This window comes from Phallusia mammillata, chromosome 1, assembly GCF_965637545.1.
Source record: "Phallusia mammillata chromosome 1, kaPhaMamm4.hap1.1, whole genome shotgun sequence".
In the NCBI taxonomy this organism is placed as follows: domain Eukaryota; kingdom Metazoa; phylum Chordata; class Ascidiacea; order Phlebobranchia; family Ascidiidae; genus Phallusia; species Phallusia mammillata.
In genome coordinates this window covers 25,809,454-25,827,510 of record NC_137252.1, presented here as the reverse complement: position 1 = coordinate 25,827,510, position 18,057 = coordinate 25,809,454, and the positions used below count along the sequence as shown (strand labels likewise).

General features: G+C 35.9%; 2 protein-coding genes across 6 annotated transcripts; one reads left to right on the top strand and one right to left on the bottom strand.

The window, feature by feature from the left end:
* Positions 1-814: 814 nt before the first annotated feature.
* Positions 815-7,396, top strand: LOC145215668 (ATP-binding cassette sub-family B member 6-like). Of its 5 annotated transcripts, none has more exons than XM_080084428.1 (18): positions 820-1,046; positions 1,166-1,324; positions 1,403-1,586; positions 1,645-1,751; positions 1,814-1,874; positions 1,928-2,060; positions 2,128-2,294; positions 2,378-2,615; positions 2,732-2,841; positions 2,901-2,966; positions 3,035-3,160; positions 3,289-3,420; positions 3,490-3,642; positions 3,712-3,890; positions 5,022-5,232; positions 5,446-5,609; positions 5,767-5,939; positions 6,757-7,396. In XM_080084428.1, exons 1-17 carry the CDS (start codon positions 898-900, stop codon positions 5,903-5,905), a joined length of 2,478 nt encoding a protein of 825 aa, XP_079940554.1. In that variant the 5' UTR covers positions 820-897; the 3' UTR covers positions 5,906-5,939; positions 6,757-7,396. The 5 variants fall into 5 exon arrangements, with proteins under 5 accessions (XP_079940571.1, XP_079940554.1, XP_079940541.1 ...); XM_080084415.1 differs by having other exon boundaries at positions 3,475-3,642; XM_080084422.1 differs by having other exon boundaries at positions 3,475-3,642; positions 6,734-7,396.
* A 4,511-nt stretch (positions 7,397-11,907) lies between these two features.
* Positions 11,908-17,637, bottom strand: LOC145235035 (ornithine decarboxylase-like). The gene is made up of 10 exons (XM_080099557.1): positions 16,264-17,637; positions 15,914-16,087; positions 15,334-15,506; positions 14,335-14,469; positions 13,939-14,110; positions 13,728-13,869; positions 13,472-13,563; positions 12,917-13,037; positions 12,384-12,471; positions 11,908-12,155 (listed from the first exon to the last, which is right to left on the bottom strand). The coding sequence occupies exons 1-10, from the start codon at positions 16,447-16,449 to the stop codon at positions 12,092-12,094; spliced, it is 1,347 nt and encodes a 448-aa protein (XP_079955683.1). The 5' UTR covers positions 16,450-17,637; the 3' UTR covers positions 11,908-12,091.
* Between the last annotated feature and the right edge of the window lie 420 nt (positions 17,638-18,057).

Sequence of the window (18,057 nt, the reverse complement as noted above, 5' to 3'; positions counted from 1 at the left end):
CGTGTACTTTATGAAGCAACAAAAACCATTGTACTGCAGACTGTAAACTGTCTGGACAGTCACGGCGCCCAGGGCAGTGCCAATACTTTTGGTTAATTTTTGTTTGCCGGATATGAAGTCAATTTAGCAAAAACAAGGCTTTGTCCAGCGCAGTTGAAACGAAAAATGAGTCAGGTTAAATTGTCATAGTATTTTCACACTAAACAAGTTAAAATTTGTGCAGAATATTTAGGTGTGAGTTGCAAAACCTGCTGGTTTATAGTCTAGCAGATTAAAGTCTACTAAGTACATGCTAAGAACTGCAGCACACAACAACCAACACTCGGTATTTACTTGACCTACTCTTAAACGTAACTTTGTCGAGGTATAATAGACATACTACTACAATTCTTAACCGTTTTAAGCAATTGTAGTTTGTGGTGCTGTATAGTAAACAGGTCATCCACGACTCATTGCGTTGCCCAGCTGTAAATCACAACAATGCAACATGGTCATTTGTAAGAGGGCAAAACGATGAGTTGCTGTAACGACAATTTAAGTTTGCAAGTGTTTACTTTTAGTACGTAACGTTTTAAAAATGTTGTTTTCTTTAGGGCTAAATGTAGGTTTTGTCTTTATGGCTCGCCATCACAAGGTTCTAAATACCAAAACGTTTTTTGCACTTTATAAGCAACGTTTGCCGTTGTTAACTTTAAGAAAAAAAAATCGATTTTTGCCGAAAGCAGCTGTAACCAAATGAATGCATCGGCATCAAATTGTATGCAATACAAAATGGGCTATTTTTTCAACACTTAGCCATTTTGTGTTTCAAACCGTTTTTGCTCACCGACTTTTCTTTGCAGGAAAATTCAATAAAATGTATTGTAGAAATTTACAGATTTGAAACAAAATTGAAATATGTTTGTGTCATTCTGTGGCTGCAATTCCACTATCCTACCTCTTTGGCAACATACAGGGATCTCTCGTTGTTTTTATGAGTGCTTTTTTACCGGGTTGATGCTCTTTTTATCGTTTTTTATTTATTTTCAAGCTTTTCGATACAAACGGTAAGTTATACCTCGTTACAACATGTTTCATTTTGTATTTTTTTGCAGTCTACATGAATTTGATTTCTGTGCAACGCCCGCGAAAACAAGGCGGGCTGATGAGTTTAAACTTTTTGCAGAAATGGTTCACACCGTAGACTTCAATACGTTTCTTGTTGGAAAGTTCGGTTTCAATCCGTTTTGATACTACTTATGCTCACTGAAACATTTATAAGACATGGAATTGTGTTTGGAACACAGAACGTTACTGTGGTTGGATTAATCAACCTATTTGTCAGGTGTGGCAATGTAAAATAATTGAGGATTTTCAGTGCAAAAGCAAATATGCTCACAATTGCCGTTTTGTAACTTTGTAGAGCTGCAGTACTATTAGGTTGTCTTTGTTTGCTGTTTTTGGAACAACGATTGTTTTGGAATAGTCAAGCCACTGACACAATTCAGTTGGTTTCCTGGTCTTGCTTTGTAATCAATGAAATTCTTTGCATTGTTTCATGGAACAGTGAAGAGTGGTGGTTTATTAATTCATCAAGTAGTGATCAGGTACTATTTGATTGTTTGTTGTAGGTTTTTTTTTAATTTAAAATTGTTTTAAATATAGGTTCAACTTGGATTTTGGATTAGTAGACTGTGTATTTCATTGTTATTACTTTCTAGTAAGTTTTTTAACCAAAAGATAAAAAGAAAAAAGCCAGAAAATTTTGAAAGGTAGGCCTGTTAATACACTCTATGAATACAATAATTTTTTATGTAAAATTCATCTATTTCAGCGGTTCAAATGAGAAATATGGTCATGGAAAACTGTCAACTTGGCATGACTTTTGGAAAAAGGTATTAGTTTTGTATCCAATAGAGAAAAAAATTCTTTGCAATATTTGTCACAGATACGCTTCCTATTTCCTTTTATGTGGCCAACCAAAGATGTGGTTTTGCAAATAAAACTTGTTCTCTGTGTGGCACTTTTAATTGTTGGGCGAGTTATTAATCCATATGTTCCAATCTATTACAAAACTATAAGTAAGTTGTCAAACCATGGGTCTTCTATACGTAACTTATAATGACTATTACAATTTTGTACTTTTAGTTAATACACTGACAAAGGAGCCATCATGGCAGATGGTCTGTAAGCAAGCAGCAATATACATTGCTATTAAGTGTTTGCAAGGCAGTGGTATATCCGGTGGTATATTGCATGGGCTTAGGTTATTCTTTTCTATCAAAGTTGAACAATACACCACAAGGACTGTGCAGGTTTTATCCAAACACAAATATATCTTTACTGTACTACTTAAAGTATAGTTTTAGTTTACTGATTTATTTCCCATTGTTATCAGGTAAAACTTTTCAAACATTTGCAATCGTTATCTTTGCAATGGCACCTTAATCGCAAAACTGGTGAAGTAATGGAATCCATGCAAAGAGGAACAGCAAGCATTACAACTCTATTATACACATTCCTCTTTCAAATGTTACCTTCTTTATGTGACATTATAATTGCAATAGTTTATTTCACGAGTGCCTTTGATGTGTGGTTTGGAATGCTAATATCAGCATGGATTATTCTGTACTTAGGTAATAAGCATACTTTTTACTAGTGTTGGAAATGTTAAAAATCTTAAACTTAAAAAAATTAAAACATGTTACTAAAAAGAATAAAAACATGTTACTATCACACAATTTCATTTTAGTGGCAACTGTATGGATTATAGAATGGAAAACCAAATTTCAAAGAGCCCAAAATCTCAAAGACAACAGAGCAAAGCATGTAGCATATGATGCATTGTTGAACTTTGAAACAGTAAGACATATAAAAATATACGAAAATTTATTTGTATAAGCTTGTGTAATTAATTGCAGGTTAAGTGCTATAATACAGAAGAGTATGAAACGTTAAAATTCAGGGATGCAATAGTGGATTATCAGGTTGGTGTCTCATTTTCTGAGGTATATCCTGTATTGCGTGCTGCTAAAACATATGTTTTTTTTTATAGAATTCACAATATTGGACAAGTGCAACACTAGTACTTTTAAACATGGTACAGATGGTAATTGTCCATGCTGGCTTGCTTGGTGGAACTTTGCTTTGTGGCAAATATGTCTTAGATGGAAAGCTTCAGGTTCATTAAACCTTTGTTTTGTTTAAAAACATTTACAGATCACATCCAAGTATTTTTTGACATGCAAAGTAATAGTCTTTATTCCCACTGTTAAGTAAATTTTGTTTCACTTGACTTAAATTTTGCAGATTGCTGATTTTATATTGTTTGAAACATATATGGCCCAGCTGTATCACCCATTAGGTACTCTTGGACATTACTACAGATTAATTCAAAACAGTTTTATTGACTTGGAAAACATGCTGGACTTATTCAATGAGGTGAACAGGACATAATAAAACTTTGCACAATATTTATATTTTCATATAATTTAGAAAATATGTGTTCAGAAAATAGGAATTGTTGATGAACCTGATGCTATTTCTCTTTCTGGTGAAGCTGATCTTCTTGAGTTTAAAGATGTTTGTTTTAACTACTCACCCCAAAAACCAGTGCTAAAAAATGTTTCTTTTAAGATGAAAAGTGGACAAACATTTGCATTGGTAAAAACAAGAAGTGGTAAGATACATAAAAAGTATGCACTAAATTTATGCTCATTTTAATATTTTCAGGTTGGGGCTTCAGGATGTGGTAAAAGTACAATCACTCGACTTCTTTTAAGATTCTTTAATGCCACCTCCGGAACTATTAAGATGAATGGGATTAACATACAAAAGCTTTTACAAAGCTCAATTCGGAACTGTGTAGGACTTGTACCCCAGGATTGTGTGCTGTTTAATGACAGCATTATGTAAGAACTTAAGCAGATCTTTTTGATTATTATGGGTCCCCTTCCATGAAGGTGACACATATTGATTTTACTCAAATTTGTGTTTTTTTCTTTTGTTTTTTTCTTCCCAAAGTTTGTCCGACCTATTTTTTCATCAAATGTTTGATGGATTGGGATGAAATTTACACAGATGGTAGATATAGGTATGTAGATGTGCATCCCACTTTGTTTATGTTGATATTCCGAGTATTTACCCTGCTAGCCCCCTAAAGTGGCTTATTTTCTTGCCAAAGTTTGTCAGACTCGTTTTCCATCAAATGTTTAATCGATGTGGATGAAATTTACACATATGGTAGATATAGGTATGTAGATGTGCATCCCACTTTGTTTTTGTTGATAACCCCCAGTATTTACCCCGCTAGCCCCCTAACATGGGTGAGTTTGTAAACAATGTCGGAATTGGCTGAAGTTTGGATAGCTTGTAGAGTATGGCATTTATAGGTGTCGATTGTTGTGTTCAATCCTGCAGCCCCAACATTTACCCCACAAGCCCCCAAGTGTAAAACGTATTTGTATGTTACTGGGCAGCACAAACGAAAAAATTCTGTGGCGCAATAGTCTTACAACCTTGGGCAACCAGTTGTATGTTGCTTGGTGGACGTTTTCGTGCAGTTAGGGTGGTGTTAAAGCCCTATGACATCAGAAGCATTAACGGTTGTTGCTCGATACACCTCTAGTGGTCGAAATTTTAAACATTGGCAGATTAAGCTGAAATTTTGCAGTACTATTGATTGAGTCATTTCATTTTTTTTAGTTTAGTGTCAAACCCCATTAGTAACCCTACTAGCCCCCTAAAATGGGTAAGTTTATAAAACAGTGTCAGAATTGGCTAAAATTTGGGTAGCATGTGGACTATGGTTATCTCTTGAAATGCACTATTTTTAACGTTACATGTGTGGGCACCCATGAGTTTCTGCCTGCAGAAACAACTAAGGTTGTAAAAGATGATGGCTAATATGGGACCCAATACAAAATAAGCATAGGAAATATATTTATGTTTTCAGATAGGTTATAGTGTAAATGCAACCACAAAATGTGCTAAGCCACCCTTCTAGTTTATTGTACGTTATGTGCATTTTTTCTTGTTTAAAGGAGTAACATTACTTATGGAATGAAAGTCACTGAGGAACAGATTAACTATGCAGCGGTACTAGCTGGCATTCACCATCAGGTTTTAGGCATGCCAGATCAATATGCAACCGATGTTGGTGAGAGAGGACTAAACTTAAGTGGAGGAGAAAGACAACGACTTGCCATTGCGCGAACTATCTTAAAAAATCCAAGTGTTGTGCTGCTTGATGAGGTTAATGATACAAATTTGTATTCCCCTTTTTTAAGCCTTTTTTAAGCCTTTTTTACTGACTACGAATATATCAAGTACTTTATACAAAATTAATCTTAACATACGCCGCAATGCTTTTTAAAAAAAAACAGACAACAACAAAAAACAAACATGCAAACTAGTCTACTGTTTATCATAATCGGTTTATTTTAATTATAATCGGATATGTTATAGCCTACATCTGCTTTGGACAACAAGGCTGCTTCTGAAATACGAAAAACTATTTCACAATTAAACAAGGGTAGGGCGTCGTTAATCGTAACACACCGTTTGGCGATGGCTGTCGATGCTGATTGTATACTGGTTCTTGAAAATGGAGAGATTGTGGAGCGTGGAAGGTACACTACATTTATTTCTTATCATAGCTTGGTTTAGTGTGTTTATAAGGTATAAGAAACCAAAAAAGTTGCCTTTCCTATGATACGATTGATTCCATATCATGAGTCATTAAATCTGGTAATGTATACGTGCAAATAGTTCTGTAATTTTTTTCAGACACGAAGATTTGATTTGCGCCAATGGAGTTTACGCCCGAATGTGGCGACAGCAATTGGATGACGTTTTGGCTGACTCAAATTTAATGAAATTGGACCTTTGCGCAAACGAAACTGTTGGCAGTAAAAAAACTTTGTAGCAGTTTGCGCCAGACTAGCTCCGAAATCATAAATGTAAGTTCATTTGAACGTCTAAATAGCTATATATTATATTTTTTTTTGCTAAACGATATTGCCATTGCCCATCAATAAATTTGACAATTGTAAATTTTTTGTTTGCATCTTTATCTTTCTATGTCTTGGTCACTTAAACTCGCAAATCGACAAAAAATTAAAAACATCGGTAAACGAAAATTTGTAAGTTTTTTTAATGAGTGTTAAAATTGAGTCAGATGAAATTAAAGTTAGGAGAACAGTGGGGCATAATTAGCAAGGCTAATCGCTAAGTACTATGCCAATTGGCAAGACTGCCAATTTCTGTCTAAAATAACGTCAATTTTCAGGTTCCACGGGCATGTGAATTTAAACCTATTTGACGTGTTTATTTTTAAATTTGTGTCTGTATGTAAGCAACTCAAAATGCAATGCACAGGTACATAAATAATTAGAGATTTATTTTGACACCAAACGCTCGTAACAGCACCATCATAAACTTCAGAAAGGCTGGACGAATGATCGGCAATTAATGATGTTTTTGTTTCTCTTTAACCTGTAATGACAAGGGCTATAGTAAAAATGTTTAGGGTCATTTTAATCAAAAATATTGTTTAACTTTTTTTATTATTTTGCATTCATTTATAAATTTTGTTCAAATAAGTTGTTTCCGCACATTGAGGTTTATGGCAAAAAAGTTTAAAAATTCAAATATAAGTAAAACTTTATTTAATGAAATTTCAAACTTTTGAACTATTTGTTTAATATCAATCATAACCATAACCAATATGCTTTCAAATTTAAAAATGTTCCAGCTGGTTTAATGGTTACCTCGCAGATCAGGACACTTTTCTGCAGGGATGCATTTGCCGGATCTGTCCAGCAGATATCCCGGCGGACAAACACATTTTAGGCAGCCGTATTTGATGCATTTTTGCTGGGGTGGATCAGTTTCTACAGGACCTGGGCACGTCTTTATGCACCTAACACATTCTTCGGCCTTCACAAATGTTTCTGGACAACCTATTAATATAAAAACTTATTGAACGTGATGAACTTCGTACGAAGCAATTTAAACGATAGAATCAACTTCACTGTATTTTTGTTTGAAACCTATTAAAAAACCTGACATTTTTGTCAAATAGTTAATGCTTGCCAATATTGTTTGGAAAATTGGTATAGTCTTTATTTTTGACATTAACTTTACCACTATTTTTGTTTGCTCTTGCATGTAAAATTACTGTGTTGAGTTTCTTACTTTTGGCGCAAAATTGTACTTTAAAGTTTGGGTTTTAACACATTTTTTGAATTCAGTTTTTGCATACTTTTTTATGGTACACAAAACTGTTGGTAAATTATATGCGGAGTTTGCGCTTGACTTACCGTAACACCATTCCAACGGGATGTGAAAGAGTTTTTTATAGTAAAACATGGGTTGGCATGTGTCACAATCTGGTACACAAACCAGATTTTCATGATGTTCTGTGTGTTCAAGTCTTGGGCAAGTCTTTTTCCAACAAGGATTCCAGCAGTTACGAGTCCAGCAAACCCTTGGAACTGAAAAACAAAAAAGTCGCAATTTAAGTGATAAACTCGCCATTAATACTATGTGTTAAGTTTATGCCGATTTTCGTAATACTTAAACGAAGCAACAAACAAGTAAAACGTTAGCTTGAATAATGTAGTAACAGTCATTCTTACCCTTGGTCTCGACAGTTTCCAATGAAGCTGAGGTAGCATATTGTGCGATAAACAGAAAAATTGCTATCGCAGTCAAACTTTGCATTCTTAAGCTAGACATTGTTGATTGTTCTCAAATTGGTCCTGGTAGTAGACTAAATGTTGATTTCCCAACTGATGCTGGATAGTCTCAACTGCAGAGCAAGTCTATATATACTGAACTAGGTGACGCAGGAAAAGGGTGTGAACTAAAAACGTTTCGGATATTCGTCCGTTTCGACCACGAAATCGCGCAATTTGCAATTAATCGTTGTCAATTTAACTCCACCCTGGGACGTGGTTTCGAGTAGATTGTCGTAGAGCTAAGTTTTTCGATGCAGCCACGTGTTAGCAATTATAAGTAATTGTTAGGGAACCAATTAAATTACCATCTAATTATAACAGTGTGACGATAAGGGGCTGACGTTTTAAACGCTAAATTGTGGCAAGGTTTGCGAATTGTTTAACAGATGTTTTAATAATCGTTTAGTGATAGCACGTAGTCATAATCTTGTAGGGGATGTTGGCGATATATGCACCAAGATCTTGACTCAAATGGATATATTATGAGCCCATTACATTTATAAGAACTACCTCAATGCTGCTTAAAATTTTGTGTGATATGGACAGTAGGCTATATGATAACATTAATTTAACAACAAGGTTGGCCGGCAATTGTTAATGCGTATAGGTGCTGGGTATATTTTCCTTTCAGGCAAAATCATGTCGCCTTCAAGTTTTGGCGGTAACGCTGAAAGATTTAATTTTTGACTCATTTTGAATACACTGTGGTACGTCATTGTGCGAAAATAACACGCTTCGCGCTTTAAAGATTTCTGCGTGAAGGTTCAAATCGCAACAAATTATACTTCGACCGAATGAATTCAGCAAATCAAATATTCGGCTCATTTTATCTATAAATAACTACTGCAGAGTCAAGAGTATCAGTTTTTTTTAAACTTAATGGCGTAACAACTTGCCAACGATCTAGACAACTTCACAAAAAAAACATTCATTTTACTAATTCATTCTGTTTGTGGTACTGCGACTCGAAGAATCACAAACTTAAAGCGCAGAATCAACTCCAGCCATAAGCTCACAACGTTAAATAGCTCCCTTTTTGTGCTCACAAGGTGTCGGTTTCAAATCCCGTCCGGGCACTAAGCAAGAATGTTTTGCTACATTAAGCATTTAGGAGTCGTTCCGTCCATCGGGGTAAAATTATATTTTTTGATATCGTTATAGAGACATGTAGAAGGCATAATAAATAAAACAATGTATAAACACGATCCGTATGCGCCATGTTTTATTGGTAAATATGTCTTATTTAGGTTATAACCAGGGAGTCGAACCGCTTGTCATACGGGTTTAGGTTCGGTTCGGGTTCACATCGTTTTGTTTTTGAGGGTTCGGGTTCGGTTCAGGTTTTTAAAAACGTATATTTTCGGGTTCGGGTTTTGTTCCGGTTAGGGCAAATTATCCGGTCCGAACCGGTTTGTGGTTTTTGAACCGGTTCAAATTTTCATTCGTTTCAATTTATTTCTACCTATCATCTTCCTGGCCTTATCAAATCCCAAAAGATTTTTGACCGTGCACTGTTATTTTTGACACGCCCTATAAGTGTTATCTCGCGTTTGCTTAAGTGCGCTGTTTTGAAAAAAAATTACAAAACATAAAACGGACTGATTTTTTTACTGGTTCAGTTCCGGTTCGGGTCCAACGCAAAACAAAATATGGGGTTCAACTCCGGTTCGGGTTTTAAGAAAATCGCAATTAGCTGTTCGGGTTCGGTTCGGGTTTAATGAATTTAACCGCTCAAACCGGTTCGTGGGTTCGGGTTCAGTTCCGGTTCGACTCCCTGGTTATAACAATGTACAATGCGTCAAAAAACAGATGTACGAGCTTAGTCTCCCTTAAATAGAGTTATACAGCATTAACGACACGGTTTCATCAAAGTTTGGTAACTTGCCAGATTTATTTTGCTGATTGTTTTCAGTTTTTGTAAAAATCAGACAATATGTGTTTTTTTCCAAAGAAAAATATACACGCAAGTTTATTTTTGACACAAATGGCTCCGTAGGCTTTTTCGCGTAACAATGGGTTGGATAACTTGTTTTATATGTAGCCTTTGACCAGCATCACATCCATATGTAGCTGTTTGCCTGAATGTCTTAGTCTTTTCAAAACAAAAGCAACACTGCCGTATTTCATGCATAAATATGGCTATTTTTTAATTTATGTTTTAGATTACTTCACGCGGGTCTGACAGGGTCAGCCAGATGTGGCCCGCGGGCTGTAAAATGCCTAGGTCTATTTGTCCTCGATATTTACTGTAACGTCAGGAATTTGCGCGGTAGGCGTCGTCCAATTTCTGGAAACGCGTGAATTTTATTTGACACGTCAACACGTTCAACAAGATCACGTTCAATACCACACGGTAATCACGTCACGTTCACGGTTTTCTGCAAAGAAAACATTCACTGAAAAATGGGAAACAGAAATTAATTTTATGCCGGCAGAAATAAAGCTTACCAGAGTTTTGGCCCAGGGTATCAAAGATATAAATATCTTGACATCGTCAGAAAGCATTCTACACACATAAAAAAACGATAATTCAAATGTACGGCAAATTGGGTAACTCAATTGCAAATCAAGCTTATTTTACAAAGGCAACATTATTCCTTTTCATCAGAGTTTTTAAGTTTATAAAGCACTACCATCTATTAATGACAAACAAATTATATTTAGTCACTTTCATCACTTTATCTAACGTATGCAAATTCAAGTCAGCAACTAACGTGGTCCAAACTGAGCGCAAAAAGCACAGCATGGAGAAATAAACTACAATGGTATTGTTACGTCATAGGGGATTCTGGCATTGTGGTGCAATCACACCATATAAGATGTGACGTAGGTTTACGGTTGAGTGATTTACGATATTACATGGACAAATAGTGTGAAATAGTCGATTAAATTAGGGAAATTAAATCATTTGCAACACAAACTTAATTCTGAGCAAAAGAAAAGAAAATGTCTCACTGGCTTTTGGTGGATGATCATTGTGAGCCAGAACCTACACCCGTAGAATTGAGAATCGACTGTGTCCATTGCCAAATAATAGCCTTTATTGCATAACAACTAACAAAAATGCAATTGTTCGCGCACAATGATACTTTTTTTTTCTTGTCTGTGATTTCACAAACTGTCTGTGGATCTTTAGCTGAAATCCTGCAATCAACTTTCGATTTTCTACAATACAAATTCTGACTTACGGACCGCGAGCCCACGAAATAATCGCAAAGGGACCGTTTTGAAAAAATAATGAAAAAGTCTGGGTACCACTGCTTTAACATTTTTTACAAAAAATTCTTTAAATTATTTTAAAATTATTTAACCGGCTGGAATCCACGTTATCCACCCATGTTGTCAAACCCGAGTCGCGTTGCTTTGCGCCACTCGTTACTCCAACGAGATTCCAACCTCTCAGGCCCTCTTTAGCTGTGTATTTTTTTTCACGGGGTTTGAACCCAGAACACTCCCGGGGACGAATTGCGATCAGAGTTTTTTATGTCTGTATGTGTGTCACCGTTTACTGTTACCCTTCCTCCCTTGGTACTATTTTAGCGTTTTTTCAACCGTGCTTGTCGTGTTCAAGTGCACGTGAACAAAATAAAATACGATACGATACGAGCTCTTATGGACTAAAGAAGGATATATGGCACGTCACATAGACATTGGCTACTTTTCTGTTTTTGTTGTATCTATGACTCAATATCTATGACTTCTTCTAGTGTTCAAATTCCTTTCCTAAAAGACAATTTGCATGGTTTAAAAACAAACAGCAAAATGTGTCTAAAAATTTCTATTGGCAGTCACTCTCTAGTGTTTATAAGCTCGTCTTTACTTTACATGTTGCTTCGCCAAACCCAACGGGTGTAAATTCACCAGAAACACCCAATAAAAGCCATTCTGTTTTTTGATAACTTTAACTTTATTCCTAATGTATTCGACTATTTTACACACTTTTGTCTATATTGGGGTTTTTCTTGATTAGATTCTTGTTTACTCTATTCGACCTGTTTAAAGCCGAAATTAGTACCGAATTCCAACACAAGTTTGCCATTTACATTTTTAAGGGGGCCACAGAAGCCACAAGTCTTACAAGGTTACATGAATGGGTGCACGAGGCCAAAAAATTACTTTTAGGGGGCCAGGGCCACGAAACGTTGAGAACCACTGCTCTAAGACTATATGTTTCAAACCAACCGACTTAGACTACAATATGTGTTTTGGCAATTTCGTAACTGCACACCACTCTGCGACAAAACAATATATGCAAGCGTGTAAATACAAACATTACATTAATTATCTCTTCTTACAACGAGCATGGTTAGTTACATTCTGAAAAGTATTTCCTTTGTTCTTTTTAAATGCAATTTCTGATATCTCAGCTACTAAATGAAATCTCTGCCATCAGGTAGTAGGTCCGGAAACAGTGATACGGATTGGAGTTCTTTCCTGTGAACATGCGAATGAAGTTAGTAGTTATGTAATAATATTAACTTTTCTATTGCATTTTTACATATTTAAATCGACTCACTTAACTGTTTTGTGTTTACCGTTCTTTGAGAACAAATAGATTTGGTTGTTTATACCTTAGCCAAATGTTGATTAATCGTTTCAATTTGATTTGCGAGTGGAAATTATTGAACTGTTTTGACTGCATCCATTTTATTATACACTCACCATTCTGATTCGGAAATTATATAACAAGCTTTGTACATTGTGAAGCTGTTGAATCCATATCTTATGAGTGCGGAATATCCTCCTTCATCTGAGAATCAAATTTGTCATATTAAATGTCAAATGCAAGCATAGGTCACGCTTAATTAACGCGTAAATGAAAGTCTGATTTCAAAGATTCCGCGTATACGGTATATGGCAATACACAACCGTTTAAGAACCAATTCTCTTTTTCCGATTTTCTAATTATTTGAAAGATTTTTTTTCTTAAAACTATTTGCTCTACCGTCAATTGTATGTGACTTATCTGCTATACCAAATAAAGCCGTTTTGAATAAGGCTACGAAGCGTTGTGTAAAAACGCCGGTGGAGTAAAAAATGGTGTACAAAATATGTCTGGGAAAAACACTAGCAATTCGTATATTTGTTGGAAATACTGATGCTTACTAATTGTAAATTTTACCAACTTTGTGTAAATGTCTCAAAACGTGTTATGTATCATTTAGCTGCAACTGTATGGTAAAAATAGACTATACCTTTCCAGTACAACCAGTCCCCCACATATGCTTCCTCCATTAGAGTATCTTTCTCGATGATATCGACACCGCTCATAGTAACTCCGTGAACTGTGGTGGGATGGAGTTTTTTCTTTCCTGACTAAAATCAATTAGGCACCGGTTTAACGATTCGGCTATATAGGCTAAAAATTATTTCAAGTTAAATGTAGGAGCAGGGCCCCATTTGGGTGTATATTTGACCACAGGTTTATTTTTTTGCCTGCGTTGTGTCATAGCTGATTTTTTTTAATTCTAAATCTGAGAACTGAAATGCGACTGTTTTAGGTTTTTGATAGGCCATGACCCTTGAAACGTAAAAAAACATTATTACTAGTTTTTTGGGGGCAAAAAATCCGCGACCCAAAAACGTTGACTACCAATGATGTACATAAAGCTTTATTTTTGAAAAGCCCTCCTTTTAAATCCATTGCGCTTAATATGTTTTGCAAGTTTTTTCACTATGACAACGGCAAAAAAAGAAAAGATAAAAAGCACATAAAAATTATCACGGCTATCCAGATAAAACTTTTTTACCTTTAGAAGAACTGGCGTCCGTCTTACATATTCCAAGCAACAAAGGAAAAAACTGTTAAAGATGCAGTCGTTGACCTGGTAAATCATGCGGTCTGTAGAAAAAGAACTGTTTTTAGATTTAACCACATCCTTTTGTGCTTCTATGTTCTTTGTTGTTTCAAATCTACTTTCTGACCCACACACAGACAGACACAGAAAAAACACCTTGATCAGCATTAGATCGGAAGGGTACAATAGAACGCCGCGTTCGTATTACCTTTGATGACTTTTTTGGCTGATATGTTTGTGACAAGTCCAAACGCTCTTCCGGGAACGTAACGGCCTGGTTCGGCAATTATTCTCACCCCGCATTCCTCAGGAAAATGTTTGTCAAGCTCACCGCGAATAATAGCTGCCATCTGCGGTATAATTATTCTTGTTACGAAATTAGTATGTTCTCGATGAATGATGAAATTCGAAAACCCAACTGTTTCGAAGGGAAGCTCTTTATCTGTTTCTTCAGTTCCGGGGAATCCCCCGCCGATATCGAGCAGTGTGAAGGAAAAACCGACTTCACGAGCAAATTCGAACAACATACGCGATTCTTCAATAGCGGTGGCAATTGATTCCAAACCCGGGCAGCCCGTTCCTGCATGAAAGCTGCAACGAAAACTCTTTCACTTGCTTTATTATGTTTCATAATGCTGAATCTCAACCACACTAAACATGGTTTCCAATTCGTTTATTGTAGGTTTAAACTGCGTTTAAATATGTAATGTGAAGAGATTATTTTTTATGGTGGCTATTTGGCTTTGGAACTGAATAGGAGACGCCCTTCAAATAAATTTTAAAATGACTATTAAATTGATGGAAAAATCATTTACCTTATACCTATCAAATCCAAGTCCAGATCTTTAGCTTTTTTGATCAAATATTTGCAGTAATCGAATGGGGCCCCAAACTTGTCACCAAACTTCATTCGTGCCTTTGAGTCGTCAGCTTTCAGACGTAGCACAAGGCTGTTGGAAACAACACATAAAAGTGTAATATGGTATAACAGTCACACTTAAACAATTTTGTAGAAACGGCAATAAAAAGGTCGAATTCAAATCAGGACTTTGCCTGTTCAAAACAGGACAAAAGACATCTGAATGCCTACACATATTTGACAGGTAACAGGGAACAAGATTTCATAAAACAATTACACTTCAACAATTTGAAAATGATGAATTTATATCAGGACTTTCCATGATACCGGGCTGCAAAGACGCTTGAATTAAAATTTCGGCCAAATCAAACGATTCATTGATGACGTCACGCGAAGTACTAAGCTGTGCGTTTGAAACTGACAACAAGCGTTTTTTTCTACCAGCAGGCAAACAGTGGTGTTACACAGCATAATGGTTGTGTTTCATTATTAGTTTAGTTCTGCTGAGTATATGGTTGCCAGCCTGTCAATAAATAACTGACTTGTCTGATGTGGACAACGATAATGTTAAAAAATCATAATAATTGAAGCGATTTCACTCATGGCATAGTTTGCAAGGTTGTGTGTCCTGTTACGCTGAAAAGACGCGTTTTACGGTTTTAATTGTGTTTGTAAAAGATTCGGATTACTCGACCGAACCCGTATTTTAGTAAAATGGAATAAATTCGGCAAGCCGAATATTCGGTATATCACTGGTCTGACTACCAAGGCAATTTTGACAAGTTACAGGGTAAAAACTGTTGGTAAAATTCTATAAACGTTTCTGCTTATTTTCTTTGCTTCAAACCACATGCTGAGCAGACAACAATCGTCTACGGATTTTTCAAACAGAAATAAGCTAAGAATGCATATTGATAAGTACAGTCTGTTCAAAAACGTGTTAGCCAAGTTTTACCTCGCTTTTGGATAAATCTTTTTTATTTTCAACAACTCTTCCTTGTTGTCAAACGTCATTAGCCCGACGTCATGATCTCGTGCGTAGGTGAGGTGTGACATCATTTTGCACGTATGGGCATAAATTATCTTTTCAGGTTTTACCCCACAACTCAACGCAAGGGCCATTTCATTCTAAACAGAAAGATTACCAAATATACCTCGATTGTAAATGCACTGTTACTTTAAGCTACTTGGATTATCGTTGATTATTTAGCATTTTCTTCTTTGCTATTGTAGCGTATTATCTTTGTGTGCATGAACCGGTGTACTGATGTGGCGTGAAGTGGGTGTATTTCATTGCGTTGCTGTTAGTCAAAGCGCTTAGGGGTCATTCAATACAAGGGTGTTGTGAGTGAAGCAGTGTGTTTGTGGCAGAAAATATGCTACACTATAAACTTAGTTTTGTTTTTTCCAAGCCAGTGGTAATTCTATAAATAAAGTAACATTAAGTTTGAAATTTGGTTATTATATAGTTTACTTTCTTTTTAGTTTGCCTGGTGTAATTATATTTACTGTGTACAGAAAAATAGCTTTCGTACCTTACTGGCACAGTCAAATCCACACCCCAAAGCCGCAATTGTGTTGACCACAGGTCGCAAACCATTTGCCTTCAGTGCGTAAAACAGTTCCACTCGAGGTAATTCCCTATTCCATCTTTTGTAATGTTTAAGTACCATCCCAAGGTCACCAATCATGAAGGTTTCATCCCAATCCTGAACAATGTGGTAATGTTTACATTTTGCTGAAACTTTATAATTACGCTTCTATGCACAGGTTTGTAGTGTCATTAAAAATTCCACCCAAAATGTTTTAAAAAGCGAAGTTGGCATCCTGTTGGATCTTCTTTTTACATATACATCAAATAACCTATGTAATACCGACAACATGCCTCTTTTCCTTGATTTCTAGCCGTAATAGCTCTGGCAGCTTCTATAGGAGTTGTGCCATCTGGAACTACAGCTACTTGCTGAGGTAGAGGGGAATAAAGAGGCAGTGACAAAAAGTTGTCAGTATCGGCTTGTTTCGAATAATTTGTATCGCAAACTTCCATTGTACTTGCATTTCTTATATCCATTTTCGTTTTATCGTGTCTATTTCTACGTTTTCTAACCGCCACGGAACAGTTGGAAATTTCTACACGAATGGATAATTGTCCCCCCTGGAAAAAAGAAAAACGCAAACGGTATCCGCAACTTAAAACAAAACACAATGAACATTCACACAGTGTGATACAAAAACTATTCCTGGAACGTAAATTGAAGACGCCCTGGGTCTCCACCCCTTTATTACAAGTGTAACTGTAACAGAACAGAATAAGGTTTTACAACAAATTAAGTGAATCGAACATTATTACTTAACAATAGTTCGGTAACAAGCATATTATTACGTCATTGATGGATGTGTCAAACAGGCATTATGTGATATCTTCAATGTAAATCCTACTTCCGTTAAAAAGTATTTGCCAACCTACCACATACTTCAGTGATGTTTAATATTGTGTTTATTGTATTACTTTGCTACTTTGGGATTGGCAAGAATGAGTAGCACAGTCAGATGATTTTTGTTCTGAAATACCGTTTATCGAACGGCGATGTGACGATAGTTTTGCCCTCCCCTGTATTTTTTCCTGCGGACACCCATGACCATGTATAAAATATCAGTGAGATAATTTTTGTCTTAAAGTCATGACATAAACTAAATGCTGTTTTTACATTTCCAACACTTTTTTGAATCTGATTTTCAACAGGTGTAAATGCAAACCGCGTGCTTTTTCGAATCGAATTTTCTTCCATTATCTTGTGAAAAACAGGAAAAAACTCGGACATTATCAATACGTCTTTTAATGTTGCCAGAAGTCAAATGGACACGGTGTTACGTCGTTTTTGTCAACTGCTGTAAATATAACTTTGTCCAGCAAACGTATAACAATTGTCCTGTGACGCAACAGTTAGTGTACCATTGCGTGACAATTAATGTTCCAATGCGTGACGTCAATTGCCTGTGTACTGTGTATGTTGCAATCATTTGTAACCAGGGCTGCCAAAGCTTGGGTTTTTACTTGACGTCTTGGGTTCTTGGGTTTTATTTTGAAATTTATAGCAATTCTTGGGTTTTGAGTCCTATTGATGAAATAGATATATGTAAGAACTATTTTAACGAGAAAAGTTTTTCGGGTAGCTGCACTGTTTGGGCCCTTTTATCATCTCTTTTATTTTCTCTCTATTCTAGACCTTAATTCTTTCTAGATAAGTATACAGTGAAAGCAATCGTAGATAAGTATACAGTGAAAGCAATAAAAATGCAAATAGATCAATGTTCGTTAAACATAAAAACTGCGAACCATCAAAGAAGTTTTAAAGCTTTTAAATATACTGTAGACATTACTAATTTTATGAAAAAGAAAACAGATGATGATCATCAAACAGCCAAGAGCGAACTGGCGATTGCTGCATATTTTATTGAACATAATATTCCCTTTGCTTGCATTGACCATTTCCTACCAAAAGTTTGTAAAGTTGCATTTCCGGACTGTAAATTGTCAAATATTTGTCAATGAAACGAGTAAATTTCCTAATTAATTGCATTTCTAAACACATTTTGCATTCTTGGGTTTTCATTTAAATTCTTTGGCTATTTTGCTGTGAGTCTTGGGTTTTGTTGAAATTCTCATTGGCAGCCCTGT